The sequence below is a fragment of the Capricornis sumatraensis genome, chromosome 9 (genome assembly GCF_032405125.1).
Source record: "Capricornis sumatraensis isolate serow.1 chromosome 9, serow.2, whole genome shotgun sequence".
Taxonomy (NCBI): Eukaryota; Metazoa; Chordata; class Mammalia; order Artiodactyla; family Bovidae; genus Capricornis; species Capricornis sumatraensis.
The window spans coordinates 37794542-37817059 of NC_091077.1; the positions used below are offsets into that span (position 1 = coordinate 37794542).

The 22518-nt window shown below is 52.7% G+C and overlaps 1 protein-coding gene across 1 annotated transcript; it reads right to left on the reverse strand.

The window, feature by feature from the left end:
- Positions 1–3264: 3264 nt before the first annotated feature.
- Positions 3265–20054, reverse strand: RNF44 (ring finger protein 44). The gene is made up of 11 exons (XM_068980263.1): positions 20010–20054; positions 8603–8754; positions 8209–8398; positions 7650–7817; positions 7106–7279; positions 6835–6996; positions 6628–6752; positions 6248–6335; positions 6038–6159; positions 5792–5891; positions 3265–5599 (listed from the first exon to the last, which is right to left on the reverse strand). Exons 2-11 carry the CDS (start codon positions 8707–8709, stop codon positions 5537–5539), a joined length of 1299 nt encoding a protein of 432 aa, XP_068836364.1. The 5' UTR covers positions 8710–8754; positions 20010–20054; the 3' UTR covers positions 3265–5536.
- Between the last annotated feature and the right edge of the window lie 2464 nt (positions 20055–22518).

Below are 22518 nucleotides of genomic sequence, written 5' to 3' on the forward strand. Positions count from 1 at the left end.
TGTTCAAAAATCAGTTGGTTGTATGCATGCAGGTCTATTTCTGAATTCTTTTTTTCTGTCCTATGGATCTATTTGGCTATCCCTCTCCTGATAAAATGTCTTGGTTAATGTGTCTCTACAGGGAAGTCTTACAATCAGGAAGAGTGGTTCTTCTCATTTGATTATTCTTTTTAAAAATTGCCTTAGCTACTCTGGTTTCTTGACTTTTTCATGTAAGATTTAAAATAAGCATGTCAGTAAGTCAAAAAAAAAAAAAAAAGCTTTGCTGGACTTAAATGGGAATTGCATTAAACCTAGAGATCAATTTAGGAAGAAGTGACAATTTACTATGCCGAGTCTTCCAATCTAAGAATACGACAGATTTCTCTATTTATGTAGGTCTTTGCCTTGTTTCATCAGTGTTTTGTAGTTTTCAACATAGAAGTCTTATGTTTTGTTGGATTTATACATTTCATTTTCTCTCAAGTGATTTAAATATTATCAGGTTTTTATTCTTGAGTTCCACGTGTTCACTGCTAGTATATGGAAATACAATTAATTTTTGTTTACTTATGTTATAGCCTGACAAACCTGAAAAACTCATTTAGTTCTAGGTATTTGTAGATTCTTTGGAATTTTCTACGTAGATCTTCATCATATCATCTACAAATAGTGTTAGTTTTATTTCTTCCATTTCTGCATTCCTAATTTCATTTCCTTTTTCTTGCCTTGTTGTGCTGGCTCAGATTTCCAGTATGTTGAATAGAAGTGATGAAAGCAGATATCCTTGCCTGTCCTGATCTCAGGATTGGTAAGCAACTAGTCTTTCACATCATAAAGGGTGATGTTAGCTATAGGTTTTGTATAGATGACCTTGTAAAGTTTTATTATTTAGAATGAATGTTGCATTTTGTCCAAAAAATTTTTTTTTGCATCAGTTGTTATTATCTGTGTTTTTTTCTTTCCTACAGGCTTTTTGAAATACTGAAAAGGAGCTTAGAGACTTCCCCATCTGACAATTTGCTCAGTCTGGGAACTCAGCTTCTACCACTGGTCTAGCTCACCATGCCCCAGTGTGCTCAAGAATGCAACCTGGACCTGCATGTGGCTAAAGCAGCCTAACACAGGAAATGCTGCTCAGAGTGTATATGCACTGCTATAGATTCACAGCAGCACAGCCAAGGCTCAGAGAAGCCCTGTGATAAAAGCTGACTCTCAACATGGAGTTTCCCAAACTTACTTTATCACACGGCAGTTTTTTTACACAAACCCTATTAATGTTTCATGAGACTTTCTCTGAAACACTTAGGGAACCACTCAACTGAGTCTGTCCCCTAATTTGCAAACTATTCAAAGGCTGAAAGACAAGTGCCCTGACCAAGGTCACAGATGGTGACATCACAGACACAGCAGGTCTCCTGTCCCCAGCCGGCCGCTCCTGCTCCCAACCATGCTGCTCTGACACACTAACAAATCAGCAGGCAGCCCTGCAATGCCACACGCCATCACGGAGAAGAGGGACGCTCCACCTCACCAGTCTGGTCCCTCTGGTGGCTCTCAGGCCCTCTGTCCCCACTGAGCTCGAGGATGAGCAGCTTAATTTTTGTAGGTTCAGTGGGACCCATGAGTGGGGATGTATGTAATGCAGCTGGGCCAGTCATGCTGTTCTAACTCCCTAATGGTAGCACAGGGTTCAGGAATGGGTGTACAACCTGCTGGTTTAACAAGACTCCAGATCAGAAATTATTAGAATTACTAATAATTCTACTTAAGAATTAGAAAAAAAAGTTTTTGAATGGAGATGATGCTAAATTAGGAGACACTGAACTAGAGCAAACTCTTCAGAGTCTGGAGAAAACTTTTGAGAGTCCCTTGGACTGAAAGTTGGCTTAAAGCTCAACATTCAGAAAATGAAGATCATGGCATCTGGTCCCACGGCTTCATGGGAAATAGATGGGGAAACAGTGGAAACAGTGTCAGACTTTATTTTTCTGGGCTCCAAAATCACTGCAGATCGTGATTGCAGCCATGAAATTAAAAGACGCTTACTCCTTGAAAGAAGTTATGACCAATCTAGGTAGCATATTCAAAAGCAGAGATATTACTTTGCTGACTAAGGTCTGTCTAGTCAAGGCTATGGCTTTTCCTGTGGTCATGTATGGATATGAGAGTTGGACTGTGAAGAAGGCTGAGCGCCGAAGAATTGATGCGTTTGAACTGTGGTGTTGGAGAGGACTGCAAGGAGATCCAATCCATTCTGAAGGAGATCAGCCCTGGGATTTCTTTGGAAGGAATGATGCTGAAGCTGAAATTCCAGTACTTTGGCCACCTCATGTGAAGAATTGACTCATTGGAAAAGACTCTGATGCTGGGAGGGATTGAGGGCAGGAGGAGAAGGGGATGACAGAGGATGAGATGGCTGGATGGCATCACCGACTCGATGGATCCGAGTCTGGGTGAACTCTGGGAGTTGGTGATGGACAGGGAGGCCTGGCGTGCTGCGATTCATGGGGTTGCAAAGAGTCGGACATGACTGAGTGACTGAACTGAATTGAACTGGACTGCAAGATCAAACCAGTCCTCAATATTCATTGGAAGGATTGATGCTGAAGCTCAAACTCCAATACTTTGGCCACCAGATGTGAAGAACTGACTCTTTGGAAAGACTGATGCTGGGAAAGATTGAAGGCAGGAGAAGGGGACGACAGAGGATGAGACGGTTGGACGGCATCACCGACTCGACAGACATGAGTTTGAGCAAGCCCCGGGAGTCGGTGATGGACAGGGAAGTCTAGCATGCTGCAACCCGTGGGGTCGCAAAGAGTTGGACGCGACTGAGCAACTGAACTAAGCTAAGCTAGAGCTACCAGGAAGCACTATGCAGAACAAAGTTGTAACATGAAGTGAGACCTTGGTTCCTTATAACAAGACCGAGTTGGATCTAGTCAGGATGAAGCAAAACCTACCTCCAGAATGTAAATGACAAGACTAGGAAGTGCCCTCTTCCTCAAACCGGTGAGATGGAATCTTGTCAGTTGCCAACAGAATCCTACCTAGTTTGCCTGTGAAGCAGATTGGCTCAGAGTAAGTTATCACTGAACTGGATCCACAGACCCCTCTCCATCAAGAGATCATTTTCCCTAAGGTTCCAAAGCGAAGAACAATCTTTTCTGCCTGTCTCATCCTGGGCCCCTACCCACTCTCAGACTGATGCCCCCTGCCCTATTTCCCATTAAAACAGTAAGGACACAGGCAGCCAAGAGCAGCTTGGGCAATACTTGATATACATCATACATTTATTAGTGAATATCCCTCTGAAATCAGCAACAATATTAAAAAAAATAATGATTGCACTACTTGGTCAAGCAGAACTAGCAACTTTCATTTTAAAAAAAGTACAAATCTGTTAAAAATTTCAATCGGTATACACATATATAATACAACATACTAGTTATGTTAAATGCTACAAACCAATGTGAATCCAATGGAATGGAAAAAACCACACATTTAAGCTTTAAGAACCATTTTTTTTTCTCTATATATTAGCATTTTCTCAAATACATACATGGGAAAAATGAGGTAACTGTAAAATGTGCAAGGAACAGGGCCCCCCCAAATTACATGTTTATATATATATATGTAACTATATATATATATATAAAAGACCTTTCTAACACAGGACACAGGTGCTGGGCCCAGCCAGGGCTGGGGGATGGAGCCCACTGTCATGCCTAGGCCAGAAGTTGGTAAATAAAACAGTAAACAATGACAAGCCCCCACCACAGGAAATCATTGGTAACATGGCATCTATAGCAAGGTCGGCAAATCACAAACATCCTAAATAATTGTCTTATAAATCTTTTTTTTAAGTGATTTTTTTTTAATGTTGTTTCCCCCCCAATAGCTGCTCGCTGGAATCACTGCTGCAGCCGACACACAATCCGTGAGCCTGTTTCCGCCTGCCCCAGGAACTGGAAAGGGTTCTGAAAACCTTTTTTGGGGGTGGGGAAGGGAGGGGGGTTGGAGAGGGTGGTTCTCTGTGTAAAATGTGGGGTTTTCAACACTGCTATAAATATAGAAATGTCACCTGGAGTTATATACAGTAAGACTTTGGGTTCTCCACGGGGTGGGGCCAGGCTGATGGGGCCCCATGGCAGGCTGGGGGGTGGCGGGAAGCCAGGGCCGCTGCTGAACGAGGGTGGTTGGAGCATCCCTGAGGCAGCAGGCGCCAGGGGCTGCCTGCTAGGATGTGCCGGCCCCACACGCGGTTCGTTCAGGGCAGCAACCCCAGCTGGGGGTGAGGAAGAGAAGGAATGGGACCACGAGGGCGAGGGTGGGGAACTCAGCCAGACCCTATGGGGGCTCCTCCAGACCTTGGAGGGCAGGGCTCAAGCTGGGAGGGGGCCCCTGGAGGTGGGTCCACACCCTCCCTGGACCCAGTCCTCCCGGGACTTGCTTGGAGGAGACACGCCCAGGCAGGTGGGAGACAGGTCCTGGCTAGAGGGAGAAATGCCCTGAAAAGCGTCCGGTCCCGGGAGGCTCTGGGGACGTGTGCAGTACAGTGCATGGCAGTTATCAGCTGAGCACAGACCCCCCAACCCCACCCACGACCGCCAGCCACCCGGCCCAGCCCCGGCCGTGCACATGCATGCAGGCCAGGCGGCATAGCACAGACCATTCCCTGCCCCTGGGGCACTTGGTCCTGGTTGGTCCCTATACCCCCGTTAAACCAAAAAAAAGAGACTGTTTAAAAATCCACACCCTCAGATCCTACACGCAATTTGGGGCCAAATGATCAACAAAAACTGCTGCTCCTCACGTTCATGCAAAACGACAGAAAGGGGAGATCGAGCACGGGTCTGGGCACCGTCACTGCCAGGGAGGGCAGCCACCAGAAACACAGGAGGTCACTCTCCCCTCTCAAGAGGGCCCATCTGCCTCAGCTCAGAGCCTGCCTCCCACCTGCTTGGGAGGCTGGCTCTGATGCTCCCCAGCCTGGGCTTGCGGCCGGAATGTTGTGCCCGGGCTGAGGGCCCTCTAGGGAGCCAGCCCAACCCTCACAACGGCCTGGCTGCCTGAGTCTGCCTGGGGTCAAGGCGGAAGGACCCACTTGGGCTTCCTGCCACCATCTGTCCACGCCTGTCAGTGCCACCTGCACAGAGGGCATGCCACTTCAGTGCAAGAGACCAGGCGACCCCGGACAGCTCCCCCTTTGCCCATCTTGGGGCCAACGATCTCCACCGGCCACACTAGGGGAATGGACCCTGGCTCCCAGTGCTGGCAGGAAAAGGAGACAGACCCGAGGGCAAACAGGAGAGAGACTGAGTCGCGGGCGCTCAGGCTGCTCCCGGGTGGGTAGACGGGTGGGCAGACGGGGAAGGAGTCTTTGGAGCTTGGCAAATGCAGGGGCTTATTGCAGGGGCTTCTCTCGGGCTGACCCTGACACCAGCTCTGGAGAGGCAGGCAGGAACGGCAGGGCAGGCCAGGACCACGCCCTCCCTGGGGCCCCCAAGTTTCCAGAACTTTGGGCAGGGTTCTCCGGGGTGGCTGTGGGGCCTCACTCAGCCTCCCTGGGCACCTCGGAAGCGTCGGCCCGGCAAATGGGACACGTCCGGTTGGCCTGGGAGAAGCAGCCGCATGTCAAGACTCCACTCTCGCCCAACCCCCATCCCATCGGAGGCTCTTCTGCTCCCTGGTAGGGACCTGGCTCCCTGAGTGGAGCCAGAACTCCTGGATGCCGAAGGGACACAGAGGGAAGCCCTCCAGTCCCCCTCCTCCCTCCCCACACCTGGGAGCAGCATGGGAACCTTACCTTCAACCATTTGTCGACACACTTGGTGTGGAACTCGTGGTTGCAGGGGAGGACCCGGAGCAGCTGCCGCGCCTCGAAATCACTGAAGCAGACAACACACCTGGGAGGAGGCACGGAGCGTCACCCCCACACTGAGGGCAGGGCAGACTCACGGCGGGGCACGAAGCCCCATCCGGGAGATTAGAAACCTATCTGTGCTCAGAGAGGCTTGGGGAGGGGGCTGGAAGAGGAGGCCAGGGCACTCACAGTGTCTGCTCTGACTGGTGACTGTCCGGGTGAAAGCGGTACGATGGAAGCTGCTCGATGTCCGCTTTGGTGAGGCCACGGGGTTTGGCGTCTCCCAGCCGCTCGGCCAGATTCAGGAGAGCCTGGACGCGGGCAGGAGGGGAAAGTCAGCGGCGGCCAGGGCTGGAGGTCCCCCAGGCCCCCACTTCCCAGGACCAGGCTCCACGGGACCTCATAGTTCTCCATCTCCACGTCATCCACATCAAGATCCAGGCTGATGGTGGGCCCCATTGCTGTTGGTGACATCGGCAGCATCGAGCTAGTGAGAGACAAGCATGTGGACCCAGGGTCAAGGGCAGTAGGCATAGAGGGCGTTGCGGGGCTCCCCTGATTCCCACCATGAAACCAAGCCCAGAACTCTGAACTGTTCACACCAGAGACCCTATTGGGGAGTGTGAGTGCGCAGGTCTGGTCTACTGGGGATGCTGGGGGGTGGGAGTAGGGGGGCTCGAGCAGCCCCGGGACCTCTGTGGGACCCTGTTTGGGTCTAACCACTAACGGCCCCAGAAGAACACACCCCCCAGCTCTGGAGCAGCTGGGCAGGTACTTACAGGAAGTAGGGCAGGAAGCTGGGGTAATATGGTGGTGGGGGCGGCGGCGGGGGCGGTGGGGGGAGCGGCTGCTGCAGGCGGAATCTCTGGGTGCTCAGTCTCCGAGGCATCACGTGGGAATATGGCTGTGAGAGGGGGGCCAGGGGCAGGTCAGCCACAGACCTGTCTCCCTGGTCACCCTCAAGCCAGAGCAGGGGTGGCACTCACCACACCGAAGGACAGCTCCTGGTGCAGGGTGTCATGCGGCAGGTAGTGCATGGGCACGGACGCCGACAGGGTTGGGCCTGGGGCCGAGGTGGAGTAGGTGAAGCTCCCCAGGGGGTGCTGATCCCCCCGGAGATCCACGTCATTGTCGAGGCGCTGCAGGGGCTGTGGGCGGGGGGAGGTGGGGTTTGGCAGAGTCAGTGATGAGGGGAGTCCCCTGGGCCCCGCCCCACCCACCATTCCCTGTAGCATCAGACCCGTTGCCGGGACTCACCATGCGTGGGTGCTGTGTCTGCAGGGACACAAACTGCCCAAGAGGCGCCATGTGAGCGGGCTGGGGGTGTGGGGCTGGCGGCGGGGGGTGCAGGATGTAGTGGTCACTGGAGATGAGGTGGGGGTAGGCCTGATACGGCACAGGGAGCTGCTGCATGGTACATGCCTGGATCAGCTGCTGAGAAAGGGGGCAGAGGCTGGAGAACATTCTTCTGGGCTCTGGGTTGGGTCTTAGGTTTGTGGGACCAGGGCCAGGGCCAATTCCACCCAGCGAGAAGTCCTCTGGACCATCTGGCCCTGGCCTAGGCCTCCCAGGCAGGACATCTTGCTCTGAAGGCCCACAGTGACTCCTCCAGACCATACAGCAGGCCCTGGGATGCAGGGCCAGCCCTGAGCTCTGCAATGCCCTTCCACTGGACATGAGTACACATACACTTTTCTGGACAAGGCTGTGGCCTGGAGCCCAGGGTATTCAGACAGCCTGACTAAGGGCCGTTAAGTGCAGCTCAATTTTGCTACAGGCCCAAGCCCGAGTGCTCACTCACCGGGGGCGGAAGGCAGCAGAGCGGGTAGTGCTGCCCACTGAACATCACGGAGCATGCTGGGAGCTGCTGAGTGCTGCAGCCAGGGATGTGCTGGCCTGTAGGCAAGGGGAAGCCTTGGGTGGTCACCGTGGTGACTGTGTAGGACAGAGGGACAGGTCCCTGGTGCACCTGCAGAAGAGAGACCCAGAACTGTGGGGAGGCCACTCGGCTGGCCCCGAGCTGAGACAGTCCCGCCAGGCCAGCTCTCTCCCTTTCTCTAGCTGGGGCCTACCCACCGTAGACCCAGCTGCTACCTCCTGCCCCAAGCCCCAGAGAGTCCTCTGGGAACCCAGGAGGGGCTTTCTAGCTCTATCACTCATCCACCGTGTGGTCCCAGGGAAGGTCCTTCCCTTCTCTGGGCTTCAATGTACCAACCTGTACACCAGGGCTAAAGATGCCTCCCCGAACGGAGCAATGAGTTCAGCAAGGTGAAGTCAGGGTATTGCTCCTCTGCTCCTTGGCCCGACTTGCCAGAGGCCAGGGCGGCAAGGCGGAGTGCGGGGTTGGGGGTTCTGCCTACCTGCTCGTGGAGATCAACCATGAACGGGCTCTGCTGGGAGGCTGGGTGCAGCATTCGGGGGCTCCCGCCGGCAGGAGCCGAGGCTCGGCGCTCCTCTACGGGGAGGTGTGCTGGTCGGGGCGGCAGCTGCTGGGAGGGGAAGCGCTCATCCTGGGCAGGCGGGCTGGCAAGGGGGCCCTCGCGGCTGGGGCTGCACCAGAGAGGAGGCCCCAGTAGCACTGACGGGGGCTGCTCATTCACAGAGCACGGAAGAAGCCAAAGGTCCACTACCCACTGGGGAAGGAAGACAGCTCAGGGCCCTGGGCCCACCGCCCCCGGCCCCTGTGCCAGGCTAGGCTGACAGCCCCCACAGCAGTGGCTCCAGGATCCATAGGACTGGGAGGTTCCCTCCTACCTTCCCCAGAGCTGGCCCGGGCTGCTGCTGGGTCCTGCAGGGAATCGCCGCTGACCCCCAGGGGCAGAGGGTGCCCACCTAGTCACTGCCAGAACCCATGGTTGCATCAGGGGTGGCAGAAGGCTGGAGGGGCTGGGCCAGGGCACACGACCCTAGGAGGCAAACCGACAAAGGGACTAAGGCACAGAAAGTTCAGTCCCTTGCTCCATGAGCGGTCAGGGAGGGAGGATCAAACCTCTGCAACCCGGTTCCAGAAGCCCACTGATGCCGCCCGCCATGCCCCTGCGCTCCCCTGGCAGCACTGTGCCCTGGCGCTGAGGTTCAGGACGGACGGACAGACCAGAGAGAGCCTTGGCCTGCAGGGAGTCCAGAGGGCTGGCTAACATGCTTCCAGGCCAGGTGGCTCTGGTGTAAGGCTCCCTCCGGGTGGGTCTCCAAGGAACCCTGTCATGGTGCAAGGGTCTACAAATATGACCTACAGGTAGTGGGGTTCCTGAGAGGACTCCAGCTTCCTCCCTTCCACCTGCTTGGCTCAAGAAGGACTATACTCCTTCCACTACTAATATGTGAGAGGTTCTGACTTGGTTCCTGCCCTTGAGGGTTCTCAGTCCAAGACAAGCCAGGAGTCATCCCTCAGTATCCATGGAGCACTGGTTCCAGGACTCCCATGATACCAAAATCTGAGAATGCTTAAATAATCCCTTATGTGAAATGGTGTAATATTTGCATATAACCTATATACAACCTCCCCTGGACTTTCTATCATTTCTAGATTACTTATGATACCTAATACAATGTAAATGCTAGGTAAATATGATGTAAATGCTACCTAAAGGGCAAATTCAAGTTTTGCTTTTTTCAACTTGATGGATTTCCCCCCCAATACTTTCAATCTACAGTTGGTTATATCTATGAATGTGAACGCATGGATAAAGAGGGTCGACTGTGTACTTTCTTTCCATAATCTGTTACCACAGTGCCCACCCAAGTGAGACTTCATCTACTCTTAAAAGAAGGAACTGTCAGCTCCATTTTGCAGAAGAGAAAACTGAGGCTCAGAGACAGGAAAGGACTTGCTCAAGGTGCCAGAGGAAGTGTCAAAGCGGGGAGGTGGGCTGACTACAGCCTCTTGCTGTACCCTGCTGCCAACAGGAAAGGGTCCAGGCCAAGAATTTTGGCAAGACGCAATGAAGTGATAAAAGAAGTCAACCTCTGATGGACTGGTGGGTCTGGCATGCAGCCAGGCCCTCTGGGGCAGGAGGAAGGGGTTGGAGGGGGTTGTACAAACCTGACCCAACACAGCCCACAAGTGGGAGGTAGGGCTTGCTGAGAAAAAAGAGGAAGCAAGAGCCTAAACCTAAGGGAGGAAGCTGAGTGGGAACGAGGCGGGGCAGGAGCTGGGGTCCAGGTGGGGCAAGTTACGGAGTAAGGGGGGGCGGGGAGGGGGCGGCATTAACTTCAGAGGTTGGAATGAGGCCCTCGCAGGGAAAGTTCTGGAATCTGTCAGGCCCTGCAAAGCTAAAGGGCACGTCTAGCAGGACCAGCCCTTGGCTGCTCCTACCGCAGGGACCCCGCCTCCATAGAACGCAACTCCTATGCTTCCTCCACACACAGCCTCAAGTGCTGCCTCTCTGTTCACACAGTTAGGAGTGTGTGTACTGTCCCCTCAACTCCTTGTTCCTCTCCTCTGCGCTGGGCTTTATGTGCATGGGCCCTAACCTTCACAATGAGCCTGAAACGGGGTACTCCTCTCTACCTGCTAAGACAGCACAGGGCCCAAGGCCACGGAAGAGCTGGAATTCATGCTCCTCCCAGCCAGCACCTGGCAGAGGGGTGGACAAGGCCCAGTAGATTGCACCCAGCACAGGGTAGGCCTGATGTGGTAAATGCACCCAGGAGAGCTGATAGGTCTAAGGTCTATGTAATCAGTTTGGCAGCAGTGAAGTTAGTGCCAATGATTAAAAATTGGGAGATTACATAAAAATTTGGCCTTTCAGAGAGAGTGGTGTGTGTGTGTGTGTGTGTGTGCACGTGCGTGTGTGTGGTGAAGTAGAAAATCTGGTCCCTCATTCCTGCTTGACTCCCTCACTCTGAGCATGAGCTTTCTCTCCAGGCCACCCCAGACCCATTCCCCGCCTGCCCACCACAGGTGACTGGGGCTGTAACCGGGGTTGTAACCCCTGGTGTGGCCCAAGTGCACATCCTAACACACATGTGTACACACATGCACACAGCCTTGATTCCTGCTGATGATCCAGCCGAGCAAACATAGCCTAAGAGAGATTCAGAGGAAACTCCCAAGTAACTGAAACAACAAACTCCTGACCCACCCTAGACATTTTCAGTTAGAATCTTAAGAAGGTTGGGGAACAAGAGTGCCTAGAATTCCACCAAATTCCCCAGCAGTTTCTATAGCACAGGCAGTGCTTAAGAACCTCTGTTCTAACTGACCTCAGAGATCCTGAGAGACCTCAGTCCTGCTGATGGGGAGTTATTAACAAGAATTACAATACTTTCCATGTGCCATCCCAGTTAAGTCCTCATAGCAACCCTCAGAAGTAGAGACACTGAGGATGAGATCTCACTGAGAGAAGTGAGATCCAAGGCCAGTCAGCTGGAGTTGAGTGCCCAGGGACATAGCAGTGGCCTCAACTGCTCCTCTTATGCCATGCTGTCTTGTTGAAGGCTGGGCAATGTCAAGGCTCAGGGGTGAAGAACCACAGAGGCCCAGGCCCATGGGATTCTGCTCTGGCCAGCCTCTTCAAAAACGCCCACAGAGCAGGAAAGGGAAGTGGCAAGGAGCTGGGAAATCCAACCACTAGACAGAAGCCCTCTAGCTGTGGCCAATGGTGCCAAAGGTAATAGTGTCAACCCTTGCATTTTATTAACACATGATGCCCTGATCTCTGGCCAGTATTGGTTGAGGACTGGGCACTTTGCTTCCCCTCTCTGAGCCACAGCTTATTCATCTGTAAAATGGGAACAGGCCAATAATCAGCTCCCAGGGGACTGGTAAGGACTCCCCAAAGGCCACTGCAGTGATTTGTAAAGCTCAGGTATCAGCTGAGCTTTACACTATCAGAAAGTCAGACAGGCTCCCTCAGGGAATACCCCAGCTAGCAAGGAGGGGGCCCTGGTTCTTGACTGGGAACAGAGATGGCCCAGGGGGGAACTTACCCACTTTACAGTTGAGCAAACTGGGACCCAAAGAAAGGAAGTAACTTACTCCAGACTATAAAGCCAAAGCGGGTCAGATTTAGTCCTGGCTGGTCACCTAGGCCCAGGCTTCTTCAACTCTGGCTTCCATTACCATCAGTACCCTCAAGAATTACTTAATGCCAAATCTCTACTGCAGGCCCTAAAGGAGATCAGGAGAGCTTTCTCTTTCGGGCATCCTGACCAGCCCTATTGTGGAGAGAAGTAAGTGAGGCCCAAAGTTGGAGCCAGCAACTTGCTCAAGGTCAAACAGCAAAGCTACCACCTAACTGCTCTGCCTTTTACCACTTGTCCTTTGGGCTGGGTTTTTAATAAGGTCTCTGAAAAAGAGCCCTAAAGGTCCCATCCCTAAATCCAATCTTGCCCAGAAGCAGGGACTGCATCTTGCATCCATCTCCTCCCCCAGGCACTTTCAGTGCCCCAAGCAGCTATCCTCATCCTGGTAGAGGGAGACCCTAACATATAATTTGGGCCTGGCGGCTGTTTGTAGGAATAGGGGCTGTTTTGCAGATGATAAGCCAAGTGAGGCCCTGAGGACAGGAGCAGACTGAGGTAGGCTGAAAAGCACCCCTCCCTACTCCCTCCCACCAGCCCCCCAAAAGAGGCATGCTGGGCCCAACACTGCCTGGAAGACAAGCAAAGCTACCCAACTGTGGTGTCTGGTGGCAGCTGAGGGCAGGACCACCAAGCTCTGAGTTAAGTAAGAGTCGTGCGCCAGCCCAGACTCCCTAGGTGACCTTGGTCAAGGAAATCTTCCCTTCTGAGACTCAGTTGCCACAACTGTAAAATGGGGGTGGAAATCTCTCCTTCCAAGAGCTCCCAAATAAAGCCACAATAAGCAAGACGCAAGAAACCAGGTGGTCACATTACAGGGGAAGGAAACCAGTGTCCCTAAAGGGCAAGCCCCTCCTCAATGTGGGCCAGGCGCAGGTAGAGGGGTTCGAGGAGCTTCCTCAACCAACCCTCCCTGGGAAAGAGGACAGGCGTGGGGGAGGGGCCGTGGTACGGATACTCGCCCGGAGCGGGGCCTCCCGCACCCCCTTCTCACTCCTTTGTGCTGTGCTCAGAGGAACATCTGGGACGAGAGGCCAGACTGCGGCGTCGGGGCCAGAGCGCTGTGACTTTAAGAGCCGAGGATCCCGGACCATGTGCTCGGCGTGAGACAAAAGCAACAACAAAGGAAGTGGCGGCTGCAGGGGGAGGGGGCGGCTCCTTCCTCTCCAACCGCAGCGCTCAGCCTCTGGAGAAGGAGACTCGGCCTGGCCTTGGGGGGCGCTGGGGGTGGGGAGGGGTCCGGATTCTAGAGGCCTCGCAGTCCCCACTCCGGACTGCCCGTGATTAACTCCTGCAGAGCCAGCTAGATCACAATACCCAGTCCCAGGGGAAGGAGGGCAGGAGTTCTAGGGATACAGAAATCGGGAGTTGGGGGCTCAGTCCCCGACTCACCTTCGGCCACACCGTGACTCCTTTGTTCCCGATCTAGAACGGCCAAGCTGGGCAGGGGGCGGAGGTGGGGGTGGGAGTATGCTGCCTGGACCCTTTAAGAGCCCCCGCCCTGCGGAACAATGTGCTCCTTTCCCCACCCCCTAGTCCGGGGGCTGTCCGGATCCTTCCGGGGCCCTCTTTGTTGTCCGTCCGCCGACCGTCTGCCTCGCGAGGCCCACGCGTGGCCACCTCAGGGAAGCAGGAGGCAGTGCAGGACGCGGCCGGGTTTGCGCAGCTGCCTGCGGCTGGCCCTTTAAGAACTGTCCGCGGCGGCAGCGGAACGTAACAAACCCCACATTTGATTCACAACATTCGAAGCGGCGGGGTCGCGCGCCGGGCGGGAGGGGAACTCGCGGGGCCGCGCCGGGAGGTTCCGGCAAACAGTAGCCGGCAGCTGCCCGCAAGGGCCCCGCCCCTTGTCAAGAGCTCCTCCCCCCGGGGGTGCCAAGAGCCAATCACCAGCCGGGACTCGGCACGTGATTAGTGGGTCGCCATCTTGAGGGCAGATTTTTTTTTTTTTTTAAAAACTCCTTCTCGGCCCCACCTCCTCACTTAAAGTGACCGCAGCCATCACAAGCAAGGGGCGGGGCCACATGGCCTGACCTAAAGATGGAAGACCCTCTACGGGGGTAAGACAAATTGGCTGCAACTCTAACTTGCTATGCAAACTCGCGAATCACTCATGCTTCTGAGGTTCTGTCTCCTTGCCCGAGAAACGGGTCCCGCCGGGAGAGCCGCAGCCCGGACTTACTGTGTCATGGTTCCCTCCTCGGCCGCGGGCGGCGCCTGGGACACTGAAGTGCAATGAACCAGACCTTCGACGGGGCAAGAGCGTCCCTTAAGCCAGCCTGAGTGGTTAGGAAGGCTCTAACAGCCCTGGCCCGACAACCTCCCCGGAAATGACGTCAGCTCTGAGAGCTACTGCGCCGCGATGACATCATGGCCTGGCCTGTCCGCATCTTCTTGTTTATACTGCGCGGTGCCTTTAAATAGTTGGGCGGGCCTGGCTTGCTCAACGAACCAATAAAGGGCAATTCATGCAAATAAGCTAATAACGCTTACAGGGAAGGGGGATTGGCCCGGCGCGCGCTGACGTCACAAACACATTTAACCGGCCCGCCCCTAGCGTGGCCAGGGAAAGGGGCGGGGAACAGTTTGAAGCTAGAGTAGGAGGCGTGAAAAGGAAGTGTTAATCCATCAGTCCTGTCCGATTCTTTGCAAGCCGCTAGGCTGTAGCCCATTAGTCTCCTCGGTCCATGGAATTCTCCAGGCCACCTGCGCTCTAATTGCTCTAGGCGAGGCGTAGGAGAGCTCCTTGCCTAGGTGGATAGTGTAACTAAAACCAATGAAGTCTTTAGTTTTCTACAATATTCCTATAAGACGGATTATTACAACCTGCCCATTTTACAAAGGTAAAGAACATCAAGAGGGGCGTCATTAACCCAAGGTCACACTGCTGAGGTGAAGCTTGAATCCAAGACGAAGCCTAGCTTCGTTCCCCTTTGCCTCCATGTCTGCCTGGGGACATTATACAAAATGGGGTATTACCTCCATATCGATGGGGGGAAAAAAAGAGAAATCAATAATATTTAAAATATTCAAGAGCTGGGAACAGGCCTAATATAAACTACACACATAATCCATAACGACTCCTCTAGATGGAGCTGCACTGACACAGGGCTACCTCCGAATCAGCCCTACATGAGATACCAGAACGAATGTTAAAACATCTGCTAAGCCTGTGTAGTGGGGCTGCTGGGCGTGTGCCTGTGTGTGATTTTCTCTGCTGCTTTGGTATATTTCATAACCCCAGATTTCAAAACTGAAAGATACTGAACTGAGGGTAGCAGTATCAATGTTTTTTAAAATAGGATATATTCGGTATCAGAATAGAATATTTTTGGAAGGGTATACAGGAGACTGAATAACTGCCCTCATGGAGAACTGAAGGAGAGCACTGGGCCAGGAGGGAAAATTTTTAATTCGATATGCTTTTGTATATTTGCTGTTAAAAAAAAATATTCTGTATAACCTACTGAAAATTCTAGAGAAAATTACTGCAAAACAGTATGTCTTAAGGATTTCCAGTCATTAAAACTTCTGTTCCTTTAGAGGCATCCAATAGAAACAACTCTGAAGGAAGTCTGGGGAACAGACATGCCTATCCATGTAATGTTTAGAGCAGCAACAATCTGACACCATACTGTGGATGTGCAGCCAGTAACACAAAAACTGAAAATGGTATCCAGGTGCTATTTGCAGACCTGTAGGGACAAGAGATCAAATTCAGGAGGCATGCTACAGATATTACCTGGAATGCCAAACTCTCTCCATCACAATTAAACTATGGGTGCATGAGAATAAATGGGGCTGCCTTTCTCTAACCATCCCCTTAACAGCAACTCTCCCTCCCCCTAAATCCCTTCCAACCTTTTATTTTTCTCACTCCATAAAAGCAATCAGAAAATCTGTCCTACACTCAAAGTGCCTACACAGACCAACCCCTGCTTGCCTGGATAGGGGTAGAACCTGCAATGGCTCCCTAATGCCTAGCTTTCAGGGCTGTGCTTAACAAGACAAGCTTCCCCCACCAAACTTTTCAGGCTCACTTCTCCCCAGCCTCTCTCCCACAGCTACATGGCTGTGCTCCCTCTGGCCTTCCCTGCCTCTCTCTTCCCTTCTACCAATCTATTCCTCTGCTCTGCCCCTTGAAGCTTGGCTCCCATCTCACCTCTTACAGGAAGCTGCGAAGTCTCTAGCTTGTGCTGAACTTCCCTATCTTTGAATTCAGGCCTAGATGCACCCTGACCTTCACTTCATGGCTCTTGATTTGCACGCAGTCCTGTCATGATCACTTCAGTAATCTCACTCAGTAATCTCCTCCTTGCCTGAGAGGATTCAGCATTTTTAAGTGCACTGACATTCAGCCTTCACTGAGACACCACAGGGGTAATCTCATTTTACAGGTGAGGATCTGAGGCTCAAGGAAGGGAAGCGATTTGCCTGAGGCCACAGTGTGGGAATCCTTACTAGGCTCAGATGGTAAGAATCTGCCTGCAATGCAGGAGTGAGTGAGTGAAGTCACTCAGTCATGTCCTACTCTTTGCGACCCCATGGACTGTAGCCTAACCAGGTTCTTCCGTCCATGGGATTTTCCAGGCAAGAATACTGGAATGGGTTGCCATGGAGAGAGAACCAGGTTCAATCCCTGGGTTAGGAAGATCCCCTGGAGAAGGGAAATGTACCCACTCCACTACTCTCGTCTGTAGAATTCCATGGACAGAGGCAGACTACAGTCCATGGGGTCTAAAAGAGTTGGACACAACTGAGTGACTAACACTCTGGGATTCCCTCATAGTTCAGTTGGTAAAGAATCTGCCTGCAATGCAGGAGACCTGGGTTCAATCCCTGGGTCGGGAAGATGCCCTGGAGAAGGAAATGGCAACCCACTGCAGTATTCTTGCCTGGAGAATCCCATGGACAGAGGAGCCTGGCAGGCTCCAGTCCATGGGGTCGCAAGAGTCAGACACCACACCACACAGGAAGTGACTCCAGTTATTACTCCATAATCTACTTACTCCTTTGAAGAAACGAGCGCTCTGATTGTCCCATTCTCTCTGCCTAAAGTGTCCTCAACATCCCCTCCTCACCTGTGGCCAAACTCTGCTCAACCTTAGGGGTTCAGCTCAAAGGCTGCCTACTTGGAGCCTCTCCTGACCTGTCTCCTGGTTTCTACAATACATAGCACGCCTATTATCTCACCGCATCAGGACAGCAGAAGGCATCTCATGGGGCTGCTCCTTCTACCCCCAGCAGGGCCTGGCTCACACTGGACGGTGGATGTCCAAGGAAGGAGCTCTGGGTTGCTCTTCCTTGCCCCTAATGCTTCAGGGCCAGGAAATCTTCGTCCTGCCTTATCCCACACGTGACCCTCTGGTTTATGTCCCTGAGACACCCTCAGCAAATCCCCACAGCCCTCAAGTTTTCCACCACAGGACCAGAGGCCAATAACACGTCTCCCACTCCCCTTGACCCAGTTCCCAGAAGTGTGGCCCAAGGAGCTCCAGAAATGACCAATAGGGGTGGCTCACTCTTGGGTAAGCACCTCCCATGAAGTTCTGTGGAGAAATCGGGAGTTCTGGCCAATAACATGTCCACTCTAACCCTAACCTGAAAAACTTTCCTGGGCACATGCAAAATCACTCTGGAGCAAGCGGGAAGGAGGCTCAATTTTACCCAATTTCCCAGGGAAGTCAGGAATCTGGACTTTCCTCTCATCGATGAATCTTCTGCTTTGGAACCCCAGTGTGGGCCCGTGGCCTATATACCTACTGTGTGCCTCACCCTCATCACCCCACCCTTGCCCCTACCCTTCTGAAGGCAGGTTCTGTTACTTTCATCTTACAGATGAAGAAAATGGCTCAGGAAATGACTCCCCTTGACCCAGTTCCCAGAAGTGTGGCCCAGGGAGCTCCAGAAATGACCAATGGGGGTGGCTCACTCTTGGCCAAGCACCTCCCATGAAGTTCTGTGGAGAAATCAGAGTTCTGGAGTCTCCTGCATGATCTGAGTAAATCCTACCCTGATCATCTCATTGGTCCTCCCAGTGACCTAAAGCTAGGTATCAGTGTGTGCTCCACTTTACAGATGAGGAAGCTTGGGCAAAAGAGGACATGACTTACCCACCATTACATAGCCATGAAGGGGCAAACATGGGTCACATTTTAAGCTAACATTAAGTTTGGTTCACGCAATGCAAATGCCAACACAGGGTCTCCAGGTGTCCAATAATCAAAAGCACAGATGTCCTTGGGGAAAAAGCCTCTCCAGATCACAGACTGGAAGAATGGCAGAGAAGGATTTGAACCCTGGTCCCTTGAAGGAAAAGTACTGGATTCTACCTACATTCCAGCTTCCACCCCAGGACTCTGCGAGAGATGGATCCTGCTGAGGCCTCCCCTATTCCACCTGCCTACCTAAAACCCTGGATAGCTGGCTGCCTCCTTCCCTCCATCAGGTGTCAGAAAGTACTCCACTCCTTTCTTCTAAGACCCCTCAAGCCCTCCTCCAGATGCAGGGTCCAGCAGCCTTCCCAAGTGAAGCTGGCAGAACACAGAGATTGAGGGATGGTCCAGGAACACACAGCACAGCTTGGTAAAGCCAGCTCGGGACACAGACCTCCCAGCTACCCCAGAGCATCAGACTTGAGCCTCACACACTAGGGTAGGGGTTGATGGGCCCCACTCTGCCAAGTCCTTGCTGCTTAGGGCAGGCTTGAACACACCTGAGCCCCAAACTTCGGTTGCCCTAAAAAGCAGAGGCTGTTTATGCATATGGGGGAGGGTGGCCTGTCTATAAAGGTGTTCCTAGGTCCCGGTTCAAGGCTGCAGCACTCTGGCCCCAGCTCTGAGTCTTGGTCAGTGATGTGGCCTCTCTCTTCCTCAGTCTCACTTCTGTAAAACCAGGATGATGACAACAGTAGTGACAGATGACATTTCCTGAGCACTTAGTGTGTGCAGCACTGCTGTTCATCTTCTACAGGCTACTGAGAGGGCAGCAGATACGGATGGTTAAGTGCAATGCCTCAGAAGCCAGCCACCTAGACTATGAGAAAGCTGCCACCTCTGTGAGGCTCACAGTTTGTCCAGTGAAAATAGGGGTGACTGTGAGTCAACAGTGGCTTCCACTGTGTGCTCATTTTCCACGGTACTGGAAGACACCGTGCGCTTGAAGGGTGTGAGCTTTGTGGGTAGGGCAACGGGAGGGGATCCCCTTTCTGACTCCGTCCCTGCTATAGCTGTCACCCGTGGAACCCATAGGGTCCGCAAAGGAAGGAGCGGGTATGGGTCACCACAGCATCCAGAGATGAAAATCGGGGCCTCCAAGAATGTGGAAGCCTGGCAGCTCCCGGGAGATGAGTCCAGCTGAATTCCCCATTTTCCCTCCAACAAGGCCAGCTTGCTACACCCACATCGTCTTTCTTACCCCGGCCCCATCTCGACTCGGGCTTCATAGCCCTCAGGCAACAGAATGTGTGACCTTGGGCAAGACACAGACCCTCTGGAGCCCCCGCGCCTTCCTTTACCCTCAAAGCAGTACCCACGCCGCTGGCGTGCAGTGGTCTGTTCTTCCGACCCGAGGCAGCCCCAGGGCAAGGTTCGAGTCGCGCTGGATCCCCAGCAGCTGGGATAAGGAGCGCTGGTAAAGTGTTTGGGGCAGCCCTAAGGAGGCCAAAGCACTGCAGCTCTGTCCCGGACTCCTGGGCTCCAGCTCTAGCCGGGACTCGCCAGGGGTTGCGATCGGAGCATGCGTGGAGCGCAGGGCACTCTGGGAGTTGTAGTTCCCAGGGGCTCCCCGTACGGGAACACTAGACAGCGGGCGGAGCGGCGGTGACCCAGAGTCCCAGGACTGCAAGCTCCCGCCCAGCGGACGCAGCCCGGCGGACTCTGGCCTCCCTGGAGGTCCCTGCGCTACACTGCCAGCCCACTGCCGCCCCCTATCGCTCCATCCTCGTTGGCCCTGCGCCTGGGGCGCACGGCCCAGGGTCCAGGCCGTGCGTTACCTGGGGCCGCGGCGGGGCTCTAACCCCACCGGGCGGCCGGCGCGTTGCTCCCGCTGCAGCCCGGGGTCCTGGTCCGGCTGCGGCCCGAGCGCCGCCTGCCCGCGGTCCCCCCTCTGGCCCCACGCAGTGGAACGGTCCACAGACCTCTTCACCCGGGCGCGCGCGCGCGCGCGCGGGGTCTACAGCAGCAACGTAGCTTCACCCTCGCTCCCGCGCACGTATGGAAGTACCTGGACTGCACCAAGAGCGCGGGAGCGGAGGGTGGAAGGAGGCGGAGCGTGTCTCGGCCACGCCCACTCAGTGTCCGGCCGCAAAGGGCGCGCAAGGGCGAGGCTTACAGGGTCTGGCACCTTAGGCGACCCCTTTGGTACCTGTGTGACCTTGGATGAGTGACTAAATAGGAGAGATAATACGAGCCTGTGGCCGTTCAAAGACCCTTTGCTTCGCGGAGAGTTTGTTTCCCTCCCTCAGCTTTGGAATTTGTGTGTGTGTGTGTGTGTGTGTGTGTGTGTGTGTGTGTGCGAGAGAGAGAGAGAGAGAGAGAGAGAGAGAGAGAAAGAAAGAAAGAGAGAGGTGTCAGGGATCTACATACAAAGAGCAAAGACTCTGAGGTCAGCAGATCTTGGTTCCTCTCTGTGGGTCATTCTCTGAGCTTCAGTTTCCTGTTCTGTGAAATGGGAATGATGATAACCTTCTTCGGGATGTAGGGAGACTAGCGACAAGAGAATGCTTCTGTCCATTGCTAGAGCCAACCTGGAACAAAGTGTGAATACCTGCTCAGGCCTGGGATGCAGAGGGCATCCCCGCCGACTGCATCCTAGGGTGTAATTAGCCTGCTAGGACTACAACTCCCATCGCGCCCCGCTCCATCAGGGTCGTGCTGGGAGCTGTAGTCCCTGCAGACCTTACTCTCACAGGCTGCCCTCTTTCCTCAGCCCAGGATTTGGCACCCCCTGCCAAGGGAGGGCCCGCTGCCTCGAGGCCGCCTTATTTTTTAAAGCTTACATTTGTTGAGTTCTACCCAGTGTGGGAATATTATTATTGTCCCTGTTTTATAGATTCGAAAGCTGAAGTATAGTGAGCTGAGAGATTTTTGCTAGGAAGTGACAGGGCTCAGGATTTCTGTCCAGGCCTAGCATCCAGAACCTGCTTTCTACCTCACTCTGGTTCATCCTTTAGCAAACACAGGTTTTGTTTTCTTCTTTTAAAATCCGAACTACATTAAAGCCTAATTTAGGACATGCTTTGTAGCTATACAGTAAAATAAAGCTTATGTGTACATTCTTCATAAATGTATACCTCTGTATAACTAAATTCTAATCAAGATCTAGAACATTTTCATCACTCTGGAAAGTTCCCTCTTACCCGCTCCAAGTCAGTTTCCTGAAATCACAACTATGGACCTGCTCCCTGACACTGTAGATTTGCTTTTGTGTCTAGAACTTCATATCAGTGGAATAACTCTCTGTGTAAATGCTGTCTTCTTTCATCCTGCATCATGTTTTTTGAGATCCAACCTGTGGTAGATGTCAGTAGTCTGTTCTTTCTTGCCCCCAGCTTTATTGAGATCTAATTGATGTTGACATAGAACGTTTTGTAAGTTTAAGGTGTACAGTATTATTCAATACATGTATATACTGCAGAATCTTTCCCAAAATAATGTTAGTGAACACATCCTTCACCTACATAGTTACCATTTTGATGTTTTGTGGTTGTTTTGTGCTACTCTCAACAGTACCTTTCAAGTATAAGGTAGATACAGTATTATTGACTATAGTCACCTTGCTATACATTAGATCCCCAGAATTTACTCATCTTATGTAACTGAAAATTTGTATCTTTTGACCAACACTTCCTGGTTTCCCCCACCCCCCAGCTCCTGGCAACCACCATTCTACAATCTGTTTCTATGTATTTGACTTTAAAAAAAAGTTCTGCGTATCAATGAGATCATGCAGTACTTGCCTTTCTCTAACTGACTTATTTCACTTAGCATGTGTCCCTGTTTAGCATGTGTCACTTAGCATGGTGCCCCTCAGGTCTGTCCATGTAGTTGCAGATGGCAAGATTTCTTTATTTTTTAAGGCTGAGAAATATTCCATCGTGTGTCTAGGTATATATGTATATACCACAGCTTATTCATTCATCTATCTTGGACACCTAGGTTGTTTTCAAGTATTGGCTATTGTGAATAATACTGCAATGAACACAGGCAGGTTTTTGTTGTTGTTCATTTATTTTGTTTTACTTTCTTTTCTAACTTGATGGCTAGCAACTTACTGAATGAATGTGCAATGGTTTTTGACACCCAATCCTTTGAAGAAATGATCCCCGAGTTCCAGCCGCCCTGATCTTTCAGTTCTCCCAGGAGCCAGGTTCTTTCCTTAGTGGGGCTTTGAACACACTATTTCCTCTACCTGGGCTTCGCTTTCCTTCCTTGTGGCCTGACCTACTCTGCTGTCACACAGAGCTTCCCTCTGTGGGGGCAGGGATACTTGTCCCCACCCGGCCAGTGTCCTCCGCCAAGCACAGTGCCTGGACGAGGTGAGCAATCAGTTCCTGTCCATTGAAGGGACACAGAAGAGGCAGGGGACCCCAGGAGGGGCATGTGACACCAGGTCGCATTCCTGGGGGGCTCAGAGGCCTGTTCCAT